Source organism: Pseudoliparis swirei, chromosome 5 (genome assembly GCF_029220125.1).
Source record: "Pseudoliparis swirei isolate HS2019 ecotype Mariana Trench chromosome 5, NWPU_hadal_v1, whole genome shotgun sequence".
Classification (NCBI taxonomy): domain Eukaryota; kingdom Metazoa; phylum Chordata; class Actinopteri; order Perciformes; family Liparidae; genus Pseudoliparis; species Pseudoliparis swirei.
The window spans coordinates 18,678,680-18,699,976 of record NC_079392.1 but is presented as its reverse complement, the minus strand read 5'-3'; the positions used below and the strand labels follow the sequence as shown (position 1 = coordinate 18,699,976).

Genomic DNA, 21,297 nt, shown 5'->3' with positions numbered 1-21,297 from the left:
CAATTCAAGTACATTAGTATCTTGAGCAATCACATTTCATGTGGCAGAATCACATTTCATGTGTCAAAATCAAGCTATAATGTGTTTAGCTAAGCTTTATTCCTGCTTCTTTTTCCTACCTTTCAATGTGTGTTACTTGCCAGGGCAGAGGGAGTTATTAAGTTGCAGCTGTATCAGCCTCTGTCACTCACCATTATACATGTGAGGCATGCACATATAAGCATACAGTCCATTAACCAGTCAAGTAAAAGCCTGGAACATTTTTAAGTAAATATTTCTAAATTGACTCGTATGACCAATAAATTAAAGAAGTAACACTGTACACTGCTGAAGGGTTCCGTCTTCACATAATGGTTTTATGAAATGGTTATTCGTAACCAAATATTAATTAAATTGTCCCCAGCAGGCCAAGTGTGCTTACCACCTACTCAAGTGTTGCATCAAATCTGTTATCATATTTTCTTTTCTCCCCTCTTTGAGTGTTCAAGTTGTTCAGCTCATTGTAAGCTTTTTAAATACATTACGCATTAAGAGGATTTTTAAGTTGGGCTTGAAATACAGACGTCATTGCTTCACTGCCCTTTCAAACTAAACAAATGCTGGATATTGATTTCTTCTTTCCATCTAAGTTCTTACATTTTGCCGGTTGTTGAAGGTAATTAGATTATCTTTTACTTTGAAAGGATTGAGAAGGTTTTAAATTAAACAATGTTTGTAAATAGTGCTTATCTAGTCACCTAATGATTTCCAAACATATCATACATTTGGTCTCAGGGTCTGGCTGTTATAATTATAACAAAATTAACTTTTGATGGCCTGGTTCATATTTTGTATCCTATCCCAGCCCGAATGTCCAAAATCACGAAATTGAAAGGTTATCTTTATCTCCCATTGAGCTTTTAACTCCAAACAGACAAGTAAAGATTATACTTGGAGAACTATGCTAGCAGTCCTTTAATTTTGCTTATGAACTGACAAATGTATTAAGCACGGTTATTATTATTTCATCAGTTTTCTCTATCATTTTCTGTTTATTGCTTTGCACTGCATCCTTAAGCAAATACACAAACCAAATCCAGCTGTTTTAGAAGCTGAGAGCCAAGCTGGGTGCGTTAGTCTTCATTTTTTTATTTTTTTTATCGGATCAATGAGCGTTCAGTTATGTGTAAGAAACTACAGCAGCAGCAGCTGCTGTTGGGTCAGTTTATACAATGTGACATTTTAGTGAATTGTGGAAAGTAAAACCACAGAGATTATGTTGCTGACTTCTTGACTGGACAAAACTCTTTGTTCCTAACTTTTCTAATTTGTATTGATAATAGCTTGCAAAAAGAACTAAACTGGGCCCTATACCTTGTAGGTGGTTCATCTAAATCGACCAAATGTCGTATTTAGCTAGATTAAATTAACCTGATGATTAAAACCAGGCTCTGTTTCTCAAAGGCTGATCAATCTCGTTAGTTCAAACCAGACTTCAGTAATCGGGATGGTTGCGCGTGCCCGTCATCCTTCAAAAGGGGGAAGCGTCAATCACATTTGTTTTTCTCCGCTGACAAGCAGGAGATGATCATAAACGCATATGAGGAATTCCAGATTATAATCATGGCAAAATCTAACACCGCCAACGCTGCGAGGGCTAGACGAGAAGCATGGCAACATATCACAGACAAGTTAAATGTCTAATGCTGGGTTCACACCAATATTCGCAACGATTTACTCGCGTGATTTTACTCTCCAGACTCTTTGTAGTTAATTCATTCACTTCACTCGAGCTGGTGAGAGGGCGTGTCTTATCTCTGTGTCTTTACGCTGTTGAAATGGTTATAATTTTCACCATGGAAGAAATAACCACAAATTCTGCTTTATACTTGTTTTGGAAATCCCACAAACATCGTGTTTGGGTTAATAACATCACCCCTAGGCTCACACAGCTCGGTGACTTTCAAGGACTATGTCTGAATAACTGGACAAAAATGTTCTTTATTCGCAGCTGTGCATTGACTTTGCATGGAATCTACTTACAAAGTTTTTGGTGTGAAAATGTATTGGCTAATTTATGTGCCTCAACACCCCAATCAATCCGATTTATATTTCTTTAAATATGCCTGCTGGAATGCATCATCCAATGAGATCTAAAATAATTACCTCAACTCTTTCAGAATAAGTAGTTAAAACAAGCCCTATGAGCATCTAATTTATCCAAATTAATAGATACTTTTGAGGATATATGTACTGTATGTGCTTATGTATCATGTACTTTATGTGTATATACATGTATGTGGAGATGACTATATAGTATAGAACTACGAGTTTGAATATGTCTGTGCAAATCTGTGTATGGATGTGTTGCTATGGTGATTTTGCCAAATGTGCTTCATGGAACCGAAAAGCCTGATTTATGTAACCTTATCCTGAAAATTATCCAACGAACTACATTAGCCAGGTACAAGAAATAGGGCCCTGATTCATTCACACCTTTCTGTGAAATTCAAAAACACTGAATAATATTGACAATCGGTGCATCTGTCGGGCCCAGGCAGCGTTTGTGTTATCAACACCTCCATTCACAAGCAAATTGTCATAACATTCTAGCGTAGAATGCCTCATCCTTTAGCAAGTCTATGTTCTTGGCGACCAACTGACTCTCAATGCTTTTGTCATGTGGTTATTAGTACGTTATGTCTTTTGCTGTCTATTTACTTGCATCTATATGCCGTTTTAGTGCATTTGTTTTTTCGACTATACCCCTGTAATCTTAAATACGCTTTTCTTTTCTTTTAAATGAACATTTGGAGAAAATCTATTTATGGAGACAAATGATTTTCACATTTGAACCAGCCACAAATAAACAGTTTACAATATACAAAAAGTGGAAGTAATTAATTTAGAGCCACATGATTTTCAATTACGTAATTCTTAAGTATGGTTTAGCTCAGTGATTATTCTCCCTGTTCCCAAACTGCACCAATGGCAGAACATTAATAAGGACTTGCAGAGTCTTTCTAGCTATAAAGCAAAGCCCCACATTTCATAACCACACTGTTTGACTGTTCCTCTCTACACTTTGTCTAATAACAGGGAGTCTATAGATCCAGGGCAAATGCACCTGTGGCATAAACATTTTTATCTTAATGGTATTTAGTCCTTGGCACTTGGTGCCATGTTGTACACATGGCACCATGTTGGTGCAAATACCAGCCTTTTGATAGATGGCCAAAACAAGCAGTCCCTGTCTTTTCGAGATTTCTACAATTGTTATGGTTTATGTGGCTCTTTTGCTCAAAGACCTCAAAGGGCCTGACATCATATGGAACAAATCACCTCATCCATCACTTAAGTGAAGCTTTTAGTCTGCGATTCTTGTGGGCATACAGCTTTTCCAACAAGATCTTGCAAGACTAGTGGGTGGACATCGGACCCTTCAGGGAGTTTGGGTTCATGCACATTTAGGTTACACAAGTACCGGACTTAAGTGCAATTTTTAGGTACTTGAGTATTTCCATTTTATGTAACTTTATACTTCTAGTCCACTACATCTGGGGAAATTATTATACTTGGAATTCATTACATGTATTTGACAGTTTTAGTTAATAGTTAGCCTACTTTTCAGATTATTATTCTTAAAGCAAAATATATATCAACGAATAAACTATTTATTATAAAGAAGTGTCTAGCCTTTTTATTAGGTGTATTTAAACTAGTTAAAATCACCTTTACCAGCTGAGACCAAATATACCTATAGCAGACCACCACCGTCTACGTTATTAATGGAAAACACTGGCATAGTTTGTAAAAAGCTTCCTGCACACATGTGCCACAGACTAACAATGCTTTCAGAAATTGATTGTAAAACCAGTACTTGTTGGTGACATTTCCCTCAGCATGACAAACTTAAATTAGACAAGAACAAATGATTGTTCCTGCCCTTTTTCTTAACTCTGTTGTTTAGTGTTTAACTTAAATTGCCTCGTCTTGACTCTTAATTTCTCTGTCTCTCTTAAGGACCCCTGAGCAGTGTCCCAGTGTGGTGTCTCTTCTGTCAGAGAGCTACAACCCACATGTGCGTTGTGGGGCTGCCATGGCCTTGGGTATCTGCTGTGCTGGGACAGGAAACAAAGTGAGTACCTCCCCCTTCATTTTTATGTTTCTCTTAGTGGTGAACCGCTGTTAACTCAACACGTTGTTTAAACTGAAAAGCTTACCAGGAGGTAGAGGATGATTGCTGTCTGAACAGTTTGTGGACTTTTAATGTGAAACATGCAAATATGTTTGAAGTAACAATGATATAAAAAGTGGGGAAAAGCAATAAAAGCTGGTGACTGTGAGAATGAAAGTCTCATGCTCCAACTCTCATTACTGATACTATATAAGGGTGTATCATATTTAGCAAACCGTACCACACAAATGGGTTCAAATGTAAATAAGGAGTTCTCATATAACAAGATGTCTGCACAAGGGCTCACTCCGGTTGGAAGTTTTCTCCCCCTCATTTATCATATGTGCTTTCTTTGTGCCTTGGCGTAGCACTGATGCAAAGACTATCCATGCTGCACAAAGGGTTTCCCTTAAAGCAGCCACTTGATGGCTCATTTGAGAGTACAGACTCACTTTCTGTAGCCACTTTTCTTAGACTTTTTTCATGGAATATCAGCACTGAGGAGCTCATGAATTGTGGAATGGTCTTGGTAGATTCCCTGATAAGATGGTCCCAATTGGCTCACAGTCACAAGGTTGTAACCTCTCATCGCATTTGGGTTCATTGGAGTCAGAAAAGGAGAGTGAAAAAGACAGAAGTTGGGGTGTTGCCAGTTCTAAAGTTGTCCAACTATGTGGGCTGTTCAGTCTCAGGTGGCATAGCTGAAGCGGCGTCATGGCTCGGTGCACATCCTAATCCTTGAAGCACTAAAGTGAATGTTTTGGACCAGATCAGGCTGAGACATGCTAGAGATGATCAGCTCCAAAGCTGCTGCTTGTTTTTTTCAGAATAAGACCTCTAGCGTTAGGTCCTTAGTGAGAATAATGATGTTGCGGCAAAATAAGTGGGTTACCTATTAAGAGGGAGCCCATTCCTGTTTTAGCATTTATATACCATAGGCTTTGGATGTTTTAACTTTTTTTACTTTATATATGGAAGAAAAAAAGGTGAAAGAAAAAAACTGCATAGGAATCCCGTTTGACCTTTTTCTGTATTTTTGTTTTAGCTAATTTTATGCCTAATAAAAATCTTAAATGTTAAACTTGTTTAGGGAATTTGGTGGAAGCATTGTTCACCAAAAACTAACTCCCATTTCAGTATACTGTCATATAATATATTAATATGTATGTAAATGGGAATATTGTCATGATTGTGTGTTCGGCATTGTTCCATTTATTTACACAAGCTTCGAGCTCGTTCTTAGCAGGTCTGAATTGAATCACACTGAGGCAAGAGCCTGACTACTTTATGTGGACTAAGGACTTATGCAACCACGTTATGTGTCGTCCTGCTCTGTTGATTGGGCCCGATAGTAAATAGTCTCAATTAAACCCCTCAACAACATATCAGGAGCAGGATGTGGTCGACTGGTGTTGGCTTTACGCTCCAATTTATCATCCTGGTGTACAGTTGTCTCAGCCATCTGAGCCAAGAGCTCAGATAAAACATGGTTTATTTTACCTCCACTGTCATCATCCTAGTTTGTTTCTCTTTTCTCTGCGGAGCTGACATCTCCCTCTGAGTCTGGTGGTTTGGCTTAGTGATTACTGCTCAGCTGAGGACGGAGGAGAGTTCAGAAATAAAAGAAGGAAAGAGGGGTTCCTCCCTCATTTTTACATTCACCATTATCATGGGAGGAAACTGAAAAAGGTGGACCCTGTCGTGATTCATCTATCCTTGGCAACCAGATATGGATGACACTAATCTTATTGTGTGGTCTGATTGCCTCTTGATGATCCATTTTCCTGTATTCAACATAACAACATTTTTCCCATTAAACTGATCAGCTCTGTTGGAAATGGCTCAATATTTAATGTGTTTTAAAGTATAATGTCACTTTGGCACAATTATGAGTTCATTATAATATATTTTTTGGGTTATACTAAACAAGTAGCCTTGCAAAGGCGTGCTTAAAGTTCATAGCCTGTCCATCATAGTTACTTATATTTTGCATTTTTAGCTTAGTCACCTGCTTTATAGCAGAAATCCTTGATGAAACATGCTCCGTTTCCTATTTAGTTCATCTACTGTCTCAATTTGTGCTCAAGTTTTTTTTTTTTTTGACTGCATTATAATTGAATAGAATAATTGCCTGAAAAAAAAAGGTTGATTCTGAATTATAAATAATCAACTTAATTTTATCCCATATTTCAAACCTTTCTGCTATGCCTTTTCTCTCCACAGGAGGCTATCAATCTGCTTGAGCCAATGACTAATGACCCAGTCAATTTTGTGAGACAGGGAGCCCTCATCGCCTCTGCCCTCATCATGATCCAGCAGTCTGAAGTCACCTGTCCCAAGGTAAGATCCAAACGTTTGCGTTTCATCGCCGGCCAGGATCAAAGTTTTGGTCAAGAGGCCATTTTCATAGGTCTAGGTGACCTTTACGCAGCAATAGCTTTGGTCTGGAATGGTCCCTACTGTTTTAAATTGTGAGGAGAAAGAAAAGAGGAAGACTTGAACAAAAGCAGAATTGGGTGTCTGTATCATGGAAGACTGCAGAGTGAGTAGTTCTGGTATAACTGCACGCACTCACCCTTGGATCACCTCGTACTTTGTCATAGACGGTTAAGATTTGCCAGACACCTTTTTAAAGACTCATCTGCACAGCAACAGTCCTTAAAGCTCAAGGCAGTATGCAGGATTGTACAAGAGGCAGTTTTTTTGAACAGTTTATTTCAAAGTCCCATTCTTTGTAATGTTGAACTTGCTTTGCTTCACAGTTGTAGACAGAGGGCTTGGGCCTCTAGTTTTAGGGTGGTAAATTGGCTGCTAACTATGCAGCACAGTGTTTGCACAAAGTTCTACTATGGTTATCAAGATGTGCTGTTAGTACCGGGACTCCCACATGTTTTACACCATCCTCATGGGCATGGCAGTGCTGATGTGACTTTGTTAAGCATATTGTGCTGAGAGTGCAAGTTTGAATGTGGCTGCCACAGACTGTAAAGCAAATGTGTCTTCCTCTTAATTTGTAGAACATCTAACAAGGATGCACAGACTTGAATTTGTTTGAATTAAAGTCAAAATATTACACTAAAGAATATAATACATTTAAATCTATTATTTAGCTGTAATTTCAAATTCAAAGAAAATTACCTGTTGATATTTAGTCATTGGTGTCGCACCATCAGTTCTGTGATGTGCATTAACATGCGCGTCTCCCTCCACACTATTTTAGGTGAACCAGTTCAGGCAGCTCTATTCAAAGGTGATCAACGACAAGCATGATGACGTTATGGCCAAGTTTGGAGCCATCTTGGCCCAGGGAATCCTCGATGCAGGTGAGTCTCAAAACATATGCTCAAGTATTTAGTTTTTTGTCTAACTATAGCTGGTGGTGGTTAGGGATGCGTCAGGAATTTCGAATAATCATTAAATTATAAATAAGTAAAATACTTTATGTATCATCTTGTCGGCACGGACAGGATCTGATGGTAATGTTACTACCAGGTGCTGGTAAAATGTGTGTGGCGAGTTCAGTTCCACTCCTTTCCATCGGCGGGTGTGTGGCGCGCCCCCGTAATTGTGAACATACTGACATTGGATGGGTCTTCTCTATTGGGACTGAAAAGGTTGAACTGGTGCATCTCTATTTCTGACAAGTTGTTCATAATAAGCCCTTCATTCATAGAAATGGATTTGAATGAAAATGTTCTGGCAATCTTCGAATAATGCTCAAATAGTTCCCGGTGATTATTAAGAAGTATTTTTGTGAAAAGCCCCAGCTTAAGTGAAAAGCCAAGTGAAAAGGAAAGACACCAGCTTTATCTCGCTAGTAGCAGTATAGTCTGGGCAATATTTAAACCAGTATGTGGTCCCACCTGCCTTGTTTGCCCTCTACCCTCAGGGGGATACCAAAGACCCAAATACTTAATTCCACTGTACAGTTCGAGCAGTTCACTTGTTTTAATGTGCTTTGGTGTGAATGTTGTAATTTGAGTTCCTTAACCATCTTGGGTTGACCACCCGGCACTACGTCTCTGGAACCGATCACGCCTAGGTGCGTTAGCACCTGGCGGTCCTCCCTCAGCTCTCAGCCTTGTGGCCTGTTGGTCTCCCACTTGTGATTACTGTTTGTCTGATGGTCTCTGTTTGTATGTATGTGTGCGAGTGTTTGTCGACACAAGCATGCCATGTTTGTGCATCTGTGCGTGCGTGTGTGGTCTTAGAGAGCTGCACATCACCGCATGGAGAACTACACACAGCACCCCCATATTCACGTGTATACACAAACCCTCAATGCAGAAATCCATTTTCTAGCACTAACATAAAACCCTGTGTGCCAAGCCAGAAAGAAACCAGCTCTGTTTACACACTGCTGTCTAAATACACCATCTAGTGTTGCAATTTACACAAAGTGAAGTCTATCAAGTATTTGCACCGTTACTTGAAAGGATAAGTGGATGCATCTCGTGAATGTTTTTCATCAGCCATATATAATTGCCTCTTGATTAACTCCACCCCTCCTAGAGCATGATTTGATGGTTGTTAGCCATCTTGATGACAGACTTAAGACTTAATCATGTATCAAATCGGGCACAATAATCCTAATACACTCAGCAGACAGGCCAAGATGACCATGCGTGAGACCATCCAGAAAAACCCTGACCACTGGGTTCATTTTTCATTTTTGCAGATGCATTACCCCTCAGCTTTTTATGCCAACTCTGATTCTCAGTGCTTATCCAGGCTTAACCCGTGTTTTCAGTACAATTCATTGTGACGCTTACAGTTTAAACTAATTCATGCAAGAAACACTCCTCCTCCTGTTTGAGTGTCAGACACGCTCAAGCCTGTGTGTGTTGTGAATGTTTAAGTAGTCTGGTTCTTCGACATGGGTTCGGGGATTTTGAGATTCACAGGTAATTGTATTTAATTTGACGGGCGGAAGCAATTGGAGGTCAGTTTCATGATCACTGGTGCTCATTAGCCAGGAAATGTCTCTCGCTCGTTTTCTCACCACTGCATGTTCTTCCCCCATTTACAGCCCTTTAATTAGCTTAATACGGAGCATATTTCGTTACATGAATGAGAGAGAAAAACTCTGTTTTCTGTTTTACTGGATTTGTTTTTTGTTTTTATTTGCGACACTACGGACAGGTTGATTGTTGATATTGTCCTGTTACACCTCGTGAGTTATCACTCTTATCCCCGTGCCTCCCTCACAAACTCCTTGGAATGAAAATTGGCACACAAAACTTAGAGTTGGCAAAAACAGTGGGGGGGAGGTGCTGCTGCTAGTCAAGTGCTCTCAACCTCTCAAGTTTTTAAGAGACTCTTAAGCACCGAGTTGTGGCGAAGCAAGCAGACCTCGTGACTCATTCAGGCCAACGTTCAAACTGTGGGACTGGGATGGGTTCAACACTGGTTCAGAGGTCAAGATGAGGCCCAAGAGCACAAAGAGAAAAGACGGCATATGATTTAACTTGTATTGTCTGGAAACATCCAATTTTTTGTTGTACGGGCTACTTCCTTAGGGGCTACTCCCCTTGTAACCTACCCTCCTTTTAAAGGAAAGTATTTATTTTATTCCCGAAAGAAATGACAGCTTTATCCTGGTGTCTCTTCCTCCCCCTCCCTTTGTCTTCCTTTCTGCAATCCCTCCTTACTGTTTGTCTCAGAAAGGCCAAGGGAGGTTTGTTACTCTTTGGCACTGCTCCAAGGAGCATCCTTGACCCCTATTCACCACCATCCTTTTGATCTGCTCTACAAACAAACTGATATATATCAACGTTTCTAATTCGTCGAGCAAACACTTTCACCATGAAGGTGTTTTTTTTCCTTTTATACAGGATGCACGAGACAATGCAGCCTTGGGTTTAAATGGCTCGCCAGTTTGTCCCTGTTATATTAATCTTTGCGGTGGAATCAACAGATCAGACACATTTTATTTTTTTAAAAGACTTTTTCAGGGTGGTGACCATCCTGTTCTGTGCCCCCATTAACCTCCCTCTCCATGTTATGATGACATGGGTTTGTTTCACAATGAGTGATCAGAATGAAGCAGATGACGTTTTTGTTTTTATTGTTCAAAGAGTAGTTTGCCTCTAACTTCTTTTTTAATTTAGTTTTTTGTATTTGCTCATGCTGATGTATAAACTGGCAGTGTTATGTCAAGGGCTACTGGTGCTAATCGAGGATTCTCATGGCAGGAGTTCACCCGCAGCTCTCTTGTGACTAAACAAAATGCTCTACTTGTAGTTAAATTGTCGTCTACTGAACAGCATGTATATTTTATCTAAATCATATCACCAGCAGTCTGTAAATAATGCAACAGCAAGTATGTTTTATCAAAGAGATATGGCGGATAACAATTACCACAAGTATAGTATATGGAAAAGTGACAAACAGTTGAAGTGACATTTTAATATTGTGCTATAATTAGGAAGCATATTATTATTGTCATATTCTAGTTAATTTGTTTAACATTTGATTTGAACGAGTGTGACATCTAGTGAGTGACCAATGTCATGTAGGTCTGTACCTGAAACCCTCTCCCTCCTTCTCTGTGTGCAGGTGGACGTAATATGACCATCTCTCTGCAGTCCAGGACGGGTCACACTCACATGCCGTCATTGGTCGGCTTGCTGGTTTTCACCCAGTTCTGGTTTTGGTTCCCCCTCTCCCACTTCCTGTCATTGGCATTCACACCAACTGCTATAATCGGACTCAACAAGGACCTGAAGGTACTTAAGTGGCTATATGTAAAGGAAATCGTTGAAGGCGACTTATTTTTTCGACATGGGTCTAAAACAAATTACTTAACATGCACAATTCATTGTTAATAGTTTGAATCATTTGTCATTGCATTTTATTGTTATAGCCCAATATCATAAATCACAAATATGTACAGCTCATGATGCCACCTGTCCCTGGACAGCCTTTGGTCTGAATGTGTTTAGCTTCTTCCCTTGGTAACTACTGGCCCCCGCAGCCTACCCAGACCCTTCTGTTCCTGTTCCTGCACACTGATACCAAGGGATCACTGACATCGGGATCAACAGCACCTGACAACGGGTGCTGTTGAGTCGGGTGTAAATTAAGAGATATTGCCCATCAAATGTCAAACACCAGAGATTATGATGCACTTAATTGTATTGTGAAGCCCGAGCTTCACGAGGCCCTGGAGAATGTACTTGGTATTAAGACCCAAATACCAAGGATAGAGAGCAGAGGGGATGTGGGGACAGCCGGCTTTAACAGACTTTGTGCTGCACCCTGCCAAGGCTCGTCAGCACCTGTTTAACTCCACAGCGCGAGTCTTCACAGGCTTCACATTTCACAGGCTTCACCTTTCACCACTGGACATGGAACATCCTCTTCATTTACAAGTTGTTCTTTTTAGTCTCAATGAGAATACATGATCAATCACTTCTCTGCTTCTCATTCGGCCTCCATACTGCAGTGAAACAGCTGAATTATTAGGTGATAACAAATAAGAAGTCTCCTCTGGTCACATTGTGTGTACTCTGGTAGATCTTGGGGACCATTTAATCATTTAGTTTCATAATTTGAAGGCTCACACTAAACAGAAGGCAACTGGTGCTGCTCTGTCTGGATAACTTCTTTTATATTTGTCTCTATTAAGTTGACGGGCCATTTTTTCCTTTTTACATAACATTACGCCTGCAAGAAGTTAAATGACCAGATACATGTACACTACCGTTCAAAAGTTTGGGATCACCCAGACAATTTCGTGTTTTCCATGAAAACTCACACTTTTATTTATCAAATGAGTTGCAAAATGTATAGAAAATATAGTCAAGACATTGACAAGGTTAGAAATAATGATTTGTATTTGAAGTATTAATTTTTTTCTTCAAACTTTGCGTTCGTCAAAGAATGCTCCTTTTGCAGCAATTACAGCATCGCAGACCTTTGGCATTCTAGCTGTTAATTTGTTGACGTAATCTGTTGAAATGTCACCCCACGCTTCCTGAAGCACCTGCCACAAGTTGGATTGGCTTGATGGGCACTTCTTGCGGACCATACGGTCAAGCTGCTCCCACAACAGCTCAATGGGGTTGAGATCTGGTGACTGTGCTGGCCACTCCATTACAGACCATCACATTACCTCCACCATGCTTGACAGATGGTGTCAGGCACTCTTCCAGCATCTTTTCACCTGTTCTGCGTCTCACAAATATTCTTCTGTGTGATCCAAACACCTCAAACTTGGATTCATCTGTCCATAACACCTTTTTCCAATCTTCCTCTGTCCAATGCCTGTGTTCTTTTGCCCATACCAATCTTTTCTTTTTATTGGCCAGTCTCAGATATGGCTTTTTCTTTGCCACTCTGCCTAGAAGGCCAGCATCCCGGAGTCGCCTCTTCACTGTCGACGTTGACACTGGCGTTTTGCGGGTACCATTTAAAGAAGCTGCCAGTTGAGGACCTGTGAGGCGTCTATTTCTCAAACTAGAGACTCTAATGTACTTGTCTTCTTGCTGAGTTGTGCACCGGGGCCTCCCACTTCTCTTTCTGCTCTGGTTTGAGCCCGTTTGTTGTCTGAAGGGAGTAGTACACACCGCTGTAGGAAATTTTAAGTTTCTTTGCAATTTCTCGCATGGAATAGCCTTCATTTCTAAGAACAAGAATAGACTGGCGAGTTTCACAGGAAACTTCTTTTTTTCTGGCCATTTTGAGAGTTATCGAACCCACAAATGTGATGCTCCAGATGATCAGCTAGCTCAAAGGAAGGCCAGTTTTATAGCTTCTCTCATCAGCAAAACTGTTTTCAGCTGTGCTAACATAATTGCACAAGGGTTTTCAAGGGTTTTCTAACCATCCATTAGTCTTCTAAGGCGATTAGCAAACACAATGTACCATTAGAACACTGGAGTGATAGTTGATGGAAATGGGCCTCTATACACCGATGGAGATATTTCATTAGAAACCAGACACTTCCACCTTGAATATTAATTTACCACATTAACAATGTATAGAGTGTATTTCTGATTGATTTAATGTTATCTTACGTTGAAAAAAACAATGCTTTTCTTTGAAAAATAAGGACATTTCTAAGTGATGCCAAACTTTTGAACGGTAGTGTACATTTAACTTCAAAACCTAACTAAGACTCTAAAATCCTCAAGTTTGTGTTGAAATTTGACATTTGAGATGACATGAAGCCAAACTTTAGAGAAGGTTTTGATGTGGCATTTTATCTTATCTTCAGTCATCATGTAACTGAAAAGATCTCTTAATCTGTAAAACCTGTTGCTCTAGTTCCCGGTGCATATCCAGAGATACATTGGTGTTTCATGCTGTAATCATCAAATTACATCAAATCAAACTTTATTTGAACGTCGCATTTAATACAAGGAGATTACACAATGCGCCTCACTGTTTCTTACACCTATGCTTTTTCACTAAAAATAATGCTGTAGGACAAGTGCCTTGAAAGGCGCCTTATAAATAAAATGTTTATTATTATAAATGTTGGCTGGAAACCGAGGACGTCCTTCAGCTCTGTGCTGATTCCAGTGGTGACAATAGATGTTTTTTAAACAGCACCGTCGATCATGGTGATGACATCTTGCTGTAGAGTGGATCTGACCGTCGGTCATGGTTCGTCACGTTTAAGCTGCTCAACGTCTTTGCTTCTTCTCTCCTGTTTAGATGCCCAAGGTGCAGTATCGTTCTAACTGTAAGCCCTCCACCTTCGCCTACCCGCCAGCTCTGGAGGTTCCCAAAGAGAAAGAGAAGGAGAAGGTGAGAACTTCATCGCCACGACCGATCAGCTTGTTTTCTTTTTTCTTAAATGATAAGTTGAGACAAGCCAACCTAACTTTGTATTGATTTGTGATTAATTGTGAACTCTCACTCATCATTTTCTTTCGTAGATGCTTTTAACAAATGTAATGAAAGTTTATTTAGTGGTTGGCTAGTTTTGTACATTTTACGCCGTGTTTGTAGAGGTTCAGAGTGTCTATGGTATTGTCTTTCATTGTGGAAATATCTCTGCTCTCCCTGTGCATGGCAGGTATCCACCGCTGTTCTCTCCATCACTGCCAAAGCCAAGAAGAAGGAGAAAGAGAAGGAAAAGAAAGAAAAGGAGGAGGAGAAGATGGAGGTGGTGAGTAGCACAGCCCTTGGAAAACTCTCTCCCTTCATTCCTAAAGATCTTAATTTATTTCCCTGTTTGTTTTCACTCCTTCAATTTTGTTTTAATTAGTCGGGTCTCACAGAAACACTGCAGTGTGATTGATTTAATGTTAATTTATATAGAATGAAGGAGTAAAGTTGTATTTACTATCACAGAAAGATCTACACGTTTTAAAGGCGGTCTACCTAAATCAAAACACTTTGACAATTTAAGCCCTTGCCATGTATTTGAAGTAAACCTTTCATGGATTTATTCCATTGATGGACTCTGATTGCTTTGAAGGTCGGGCAAGAGACCATTTAATATTCAGTTTCGTGCTCTGCCGTGCATTGCACCGGGATTATTTATTACAACCGAACATTCTCATGTAGACCACATGGCAAAGCAGCGTGTGTCCTTAGTAAAGTTTTTAATTTAAGCGTTACATTCTGCTGCCTGATTTAGTGAAATGAACCACTTCATTGAATACCTGCTGGAATGCAGATAAAATCCTATATATATATAATATCCGGTTCTTACTGGTGTATCTGAGGCCGTTCATGCAGCCTGTCGTGCAGTCTCGTTTGCCCTTCGACGCCACGTACACGCAACACACGGACAGATTCTGTCAGCCAGTATAACTTTCAATGGGATTTTCTCTGGGCGCAAGCAGCCCGTTTGATCCGCTCTGACACGCTACATCTCAGCTCCGGTGCTGACGGACGAGCCTGGAAATGTCCAGCCTCCAAACATCCCAGGTTTTTGAAGGGGAGTATCCACTCACACTGGGGTCAGACGGTTCGGAATTCACTTCAAGTGTTCACTTTAAGCACCGTTTAATAGACTTTGGGTTTGACCCAAACACAAAAATATGTTCTGATTGACACCAACATAAAATGGCTAAATAAGTTATGTACAATATTATAAAACTGAAGGGCTATAACAATTGGTTGATTAAATTTAAATGATGCTGTTGCCAGCAACTGAAATGATAATTTGCTGATTTCCTTGACTTGGAATCAAATACATTTGATGCCTTTCTGATTGTAAACTGTTGGTGAGACAAAACCAACCGTTTGAAGATATCGTAAACTGGAAATTGATGGACACTTTTCCAGTGTAATCTGGTGTATTTTACAATCTATTATTGAGTCATCAATATATGTAGAATTGTTGCTGGCCTAAAATACTGTGATTTCATTTGGAAATGGTTAAATCAAAATGAGTGTGTATATAGCATTTACTAGTTGCAAGGTTGAGTGTAAGACTATTCAAGAAATTGACTGCTGGCGGTTGTAATAACAGCCCAAACCGGCCTGTTGAAACTCCAGTTCACACCTGACGCCTCCCTTAGAAACCGAGCCGAAGAAGAAAAGACGGCCTCGATGTTTCAGAACATCTGCAGGAGATGATGCATTAACAGCTCCCTCGGCCCCTTCTGTCCTTCAGTGTCTTTAATATCTGATATCTTTACAAACCACTGGCCATCAAGGGCGCCAGAGCAGGACTGAATCACAACAGAAAGAAGGAAAAACATAATGTAATCCTCATAATTCCTTTGAACTGTCACATAATGTCAAATGTATTTATCACAAATACACTACCGTTCAAAAGTTTGGGGTCACTTAGAAATGTCTTTATTTTTCAAAGAAAAGCACTGTTTTTTCAATAAAGATAACATTAATCAAACACACTATACATTGTTAATGTGGTAAATGACTATTCTAGGTGGAAACGTCTGGTTTCTAATGAAATATCTCCATAGGTGTATAGAGGCCCATTTCCATCAACGATCACTCCAGTGTTCTAATGGTACATTGTGTTTGCTAATCGCCTTAGAAGACTAATGTCTGATTAGAAAACCCTTGTGCAATTATGTTAGCACAGCTGAAAACAGTTATGCTGGTGATAAAAGCTATACAACTGGCCTTCCTTTGAGCTTGAAGTTTGAAGAACAAAATTAATACTTCAAATATTAATCATTATTTCTAACCTTGTCAATGTCTTGACGATATTTTCTATTCAATTTTCAATTCATTTGATAAATAAAAGTGAGTTTTCATGGAAGACACGAAATTGTCTGGATGACCCCAAACTTTTGAATGGTAGTGTAGATTCAGATGCGGTGGGTTTAAAAATATCACAATTGTAGATCAGCAATTTTCTTCGATGAAATATCTGAATTGCATTCATGTTTTTTTTCATTTTATTTTTTTACTAATATGCATACCAGGGAGAGGTAACAAATAAATGTGTGAAACAGAATAACTCCCAACCGCAAATTCATTAAGAATGAAAATGACACAGATGGAAAAAGGAAAAAGAAACGCACACTAATTACTAGGACATTAAGAAAAATAATCACAGTAGTCCTGATGCCGAACATGCTGCTTCTCTCTCACAGGAGGTCCAGGAGGGGGAGAAGGAAAAGGAGGAGAAGGAGAAAGAGAAGGAGAAGGAAAAAGAGAAGGAAAAAGAGAAGGAAAAAGAGAAGGAAAAAGAGAAGGAGAAAGAGAAGGAGAAAGAAAAGAAGAAAGAGGCAGAGCCAAACTTCCAGCTCTTGGAGAACCCGGCCAGGGTGATGCCGGCTCAGCTCAAAGTCCTCAACATGCCGGAGACTTGCCGCTACCAGCCCTTTAAACCGGTAACAACACACCTCTGTCTGTCTGTCTGTTCGCTGCTAAAATTATTCATGGCGTTAGCAAAAAGTCTTAAGAGTTTTACGAAGGACAATCGGAATCCACTATTTCAATTGTCTCAGATTGAATTGTGTAGGCCAGCGGTTCCCAAACTCAAGAATGCCGCGGCCCAATTTGAAATCTGAAAATCTTCTGCGGCCCCCACGGCAAGCGTTGTTGACGGGGGGGGGGCTAGTGAGAGTGTGCTCACCTGTGCGCGCGGATGTGTCGGCGCGCATCACGGCAGGGCGATGCGACCCGAGAAGTGTTAACGGGGGGTGCTGAGCGATTAAATATATCTCTTGTTCTGCCTGTTTTGTGATATACATGCCTAATATTTATAGACTGAAATAATATCGGCATTATAATTATTATAACTGAGGATTTATTTTTTTTGCCTATTTTGTGCGCCCCCTCAGGACTCGGTGCCCTACGCGCAGCGCGTAGTGCATGTTATGGGAGCGGCGGCGCTGATCACAACTCTGATCAAAACATAACATTTTATTTATTTATTGTAAATGACCTCTCGCGGCCCACCTGCAGTACCTTCACGGCCCACCAGTGGGCCGCGGCCCACACTTTGGGAATGGCTGGTTTAGGCGGTACAAGTGACAACAAATACAATTAAAGTTGGTTCAAAGCCCACCAGGCGGGTTGTGTGTGAAGCACCATACGTCTCTTACCATTATGAATGTCTGGCTCCATTTTGTTGTCTTCATCTCTACTGTCAAAGGGCAAACGCTTCCTAAAAGAATAACTAACTATGTAACGATAACAACATCACCACACAACTCCAGTGCTCGAACGTTTACTGTGATAATGACTCTTCCCAAATAAGGTGTCGTTAAACCAATGCGTCTAAGAATTGTTAACACATACATTTTACAATTTAATTATATTTAACAATATATGAGTGAGGATTTTTTCCCTTTTTGATAATGAACCAGCTCTTTGGCCCGTCGAGCACATCCAAGTCCAGAAACGTCTTCTCTTCGGTCTACAAACCACACGACGGTGGTCCTGCTGTAAATGTTGACAGTTTAATGCGGTGCGGTCGTCCAATGAGAACTCCTCGGGTTCTGTTTAGAGGAAGTACTGTTTGGTTTTGTGTGCCGCAAGCTGAGCTCCGAGTATTTCTTTGTACGCCGTCTTGCATCAAGTGCCAACAAGGTGTCTTTGTCTAAAGTTTTGTAGCGATGCTTTCCCTTTAAAGGTTTGTTTTTACGTTCAATGTTGAGTTTAGGAAGTGAAGAGGTTTTATAGACTAATCTTGTGAGTGTCTGGAGGTTTATTGAAGCCCTTTTATGTGGCTCAACATACATTAATGTGAAGTTTCCATTCTTTGATTCGGAACTGAATGAATCCACAAAAGGATTACCTCCACTCAATCGGTCCCAAAGTCAAAAAACAAATCTTCACGGTACACGTATATTTTATCTTGGCTTTTGAATTAACCCCAAATCCATGTTTTCCCCTTTGAAGGTGTTCTTTGTCCACACTTGCTCACTTGATTTATGGTTGTACCACAATGTCAAACTGAGATATTGTGGATGTGAATAATAACTCTGTAACCCTAGTTTAACTTTACATATTTTTCATCTTCTCTGGCTACTTTTAGTTGTAATTTTGCATGCACCACTAGAAGCCCATTATACAGTGATATGATAGGGAAGTTATTTGGTTAAATTAACGTTATTCCAGCAGGCCCAGAGTACTGGGAGAGGGGACTGTTCTGGTTGTGACTCATTCCTCCCGTTACCTGTTCAGTAAAGCCGTGGCCTCCTGATTGGTCATCGCAGTCGAACCAAACCGGAGCTCTGTGTAAATGCTGAGCTCGGTTTCTTTCCAGCTCTTGCGTAAGCATCAAGTTCCTCATCAACAGCGAGGAGTGAGATGTAAATAAATACAGTGCACTTTGAGCAGGGCACTTTAAACATGAATACCCTTTTAGTGTATCAGCCAGCGATGGCACTCGGCACATTTGCGGAATGCGTTTTGCTGATTTCTCTTGTCTGTCGCCAGCTCCACACAGGCGGCATCATCATTATGAGAGACACCAGTGAGGAGGAGGAGGAGCTGGTGGAGCCCGTCTCGGCTCACGGTCCCAAAATTGAGGAGGAAGAGCAGGAACCGGAGGCACCGGAGCCCTTCGAGTACGTTGACGAGTAGAAGTGCCCCCGCAGCAAAGGTATGCATTCCTGAACCCCGTTATTCATTCACGTCGTCGGCTCACCTGAAGCGTCTGCTCAGACTCCCGGGTCGGGTTTCCGGAGGCTCTGCGGCGTCTTTTTAAAAGTCCCGTTGTTTTGAAGTACTAAATCACTGCATCCAGAGTGAAAGCCCCGTTCCGGTTGATGTGGCGCTCTGTCGCTGGTGTCTCCGCCTCTCGACACGCGGCCACAGAGCTGTCACAACCATTTGTTTTCAATTGGAGGTTCTGTTCTGTGATAACGCAGGTCCGGGCTGCGGTTTCCAAGCCAAGCCCAGTTTCCCTCGTCACTGCCTGAGGAATGTAAACGCCGCTGCCATCTCCACCCGCCCAGAGGGCAGACCGTCACTCTGTATTCGCCAGGGAAGCGAGCGGCCTAACGACTCCCGGCTGCTTGTTTGTGTTGGAGCGCCGCGGCTCGCCTCCCGGGGGATGAGACCGAGGAGGTGTCAGTGACCAAATTAGGGCCTGGATGCGGACCAAGCCGTCTCTTAATGAGGTTCATGTGCGGTGACGGAGTAAACGCAGCCGAGATCATCGTCAGGCTGACTTGAAGGTGGAGACGCGGTGGAGCGGTCAGTGACCGAGTTGTTCTAGAAGGTCACACGTTTGATGCCTAGTCAAGGAATGTGTTCAGTCCCTTTGAGCAGCTCAGTTTGTGTGTTCGTTGAGGGTCTTTGAGGTCCCACAGCTCCACTCAGCTGTTCTCACCGAATCGACCTGATTTGTTGTTCAAGAGATTCTCTTGTTCAGTTGCACCCGTGTGCGTGTGCAGAGACGGATGTGTCGCACACTCGCTCCCCAACAACGCAAACACAACTGAAGTGCAGAGAGGATTGTTGTGGCGTCCGGGTCAGAGCCGGTGCTGTCCGTCATGAACTGTGTGCACCTTTGAATGCTGTGATAAGGTTACATATAGACGTTCTTCCAGCAGCATCTCCACACGTCGGAGTCGTACTTCCTGACATTAAGAATCACAAACAAGACATGGATGCCGTTGAGTTGCAGGACCCTGGTGTGGACGTCATTAATGTGGTTATGTCCACCTGGGCCTTTCATGCTATGAGTTCAGGTGGTCAGTCGGTGTCTGCTGCATGCTGGAATTTGTTTTCGATAGACATTATTCTTAACTCTCGTACAATAATCTGGATTTGGCCAATGTGGGATTATATTTTGTTATGAATATTTTGAAAATCTAACCTGCGTGCTTTTCCTTTCCTCAGGCATCTGAAGAAGAGAGCTCTCGGCATGTTGGTCCAGCGGCTGCCCTCTGTCATCCATCTATTCACCCAACCTACCTGCTTCCTCTTTTACACGTTTCTTTCCTGTTCTGTATCCTTATTTGCCAGACAGGGAATGTTTTACATCCTCAAATTGTATAATTTTCTGTCCGTACAATAAAAAAAAAAAGTGATATATATTGGAGGCAGGGGAGTGTGTGTTTATTTGAGTGGGTATTTCACTCAGTGTGCAACAAGGTAATGAATCTCTCTAATCGCGTGCGTGTGTGTGTGTGTGTGTGCGCGCATCTTCAAGTGGCCAGTTTCCCCAACCAAAGTGATTATATTTGGAAGATGAAGCTTCATGTGGAAAAGTGGTTTGGCAAAGGTTCAGGAAATGATAACACAGCCAGTTGTTTTCCGCATGAAGTGTGTTGGAATGTCTCTCATTTGATTTTCAATGCAGAAGACCGCTGGAAAAAGGCTTTTGCTTTGAGCAAGCGGTCGTCGGCGATGATTTGCAGCTCGTCCACTTAATCAATGACCCGTCTGTTCTTCATTCTGGCCAGACATTTAGTCTAATCAACTCCTCCCTTCACATTCCCAGATACTTGGTCATGGAGGACTGTTGAATAACTTTATCGACTCCACAGTCTCTGAATATTTCCTGCTCCCGGTTGTCTGGTATTGTGGTGCAGAACAGGAACACACACACACACTTACACACACGACGACCAATCATCGTTATCACTGCACGTAATCCCGTGAATCCATAACAGAGATGTAATTCTCTAGCACAGGATCACATTCCTGGAGATGCTCCATGTCATCTCCCCAGGAGGGAACGTTTGGTTCCATCTCTTTGTTTCCGTCCGCGGCAGCATCCCCTCCTGTAGACGCCGGTG

General features: G+C 41.3%; 1 protein-coding gene across 1 annotated transcript in view; it reads left to right on the top strand.

Moving 5' to 3' along the window:
* Positions 1 to 20,597, top strand: part of psmd1 (proteasome 26S subunit, non-ATPase 1) — a 37,351-nt gene extending 16,754 nt beyond the window's left edge. Inside the window, exons 17-25 of the mRNA XM_056413931.1 lie at positions 4,003 to 4,117; positions 6,380 to 6,496; positions 7,377 to 7,479; positions 10,715 to 10,884; positions 13,820 to 13,912; positions 14,184 to 14,276; positions 16,690 to 16,929; positions 18,986 to 19,151; positions 20,396 to 20,597. Of these exons, the coding sequence (XP_056269906.1) occupies positions 4,003 to 4,117; positions 6,380 to 6,496; positions 7,377 to 7,479; positions 10,715 to 10,884; positions 13,820 to 13,912; positions 14,184 to 14,276; positions 16,690 to 16,929; positions 18,986 to 19,132 (1,078 nt within the window). The 3' untranslated portion in view covers positions 19,133 to 19,151; positions 20,396 to 20,597. The remainder of the gene's footprint in view (positions 1 to 4,002; positions 4,118 to 6,379; positions 6,497 to 7,376; positions 7,480 to 10,714; positions 10,885 to 13,819; positions 13,913 to 14,183; positions 14,277 to 16,689; positions 16,930 to 18,985; positions 19,152 to 20,395) is intronic.
* Positions 20,598 to 21,297: the final 700 nt, after the last annotated feature.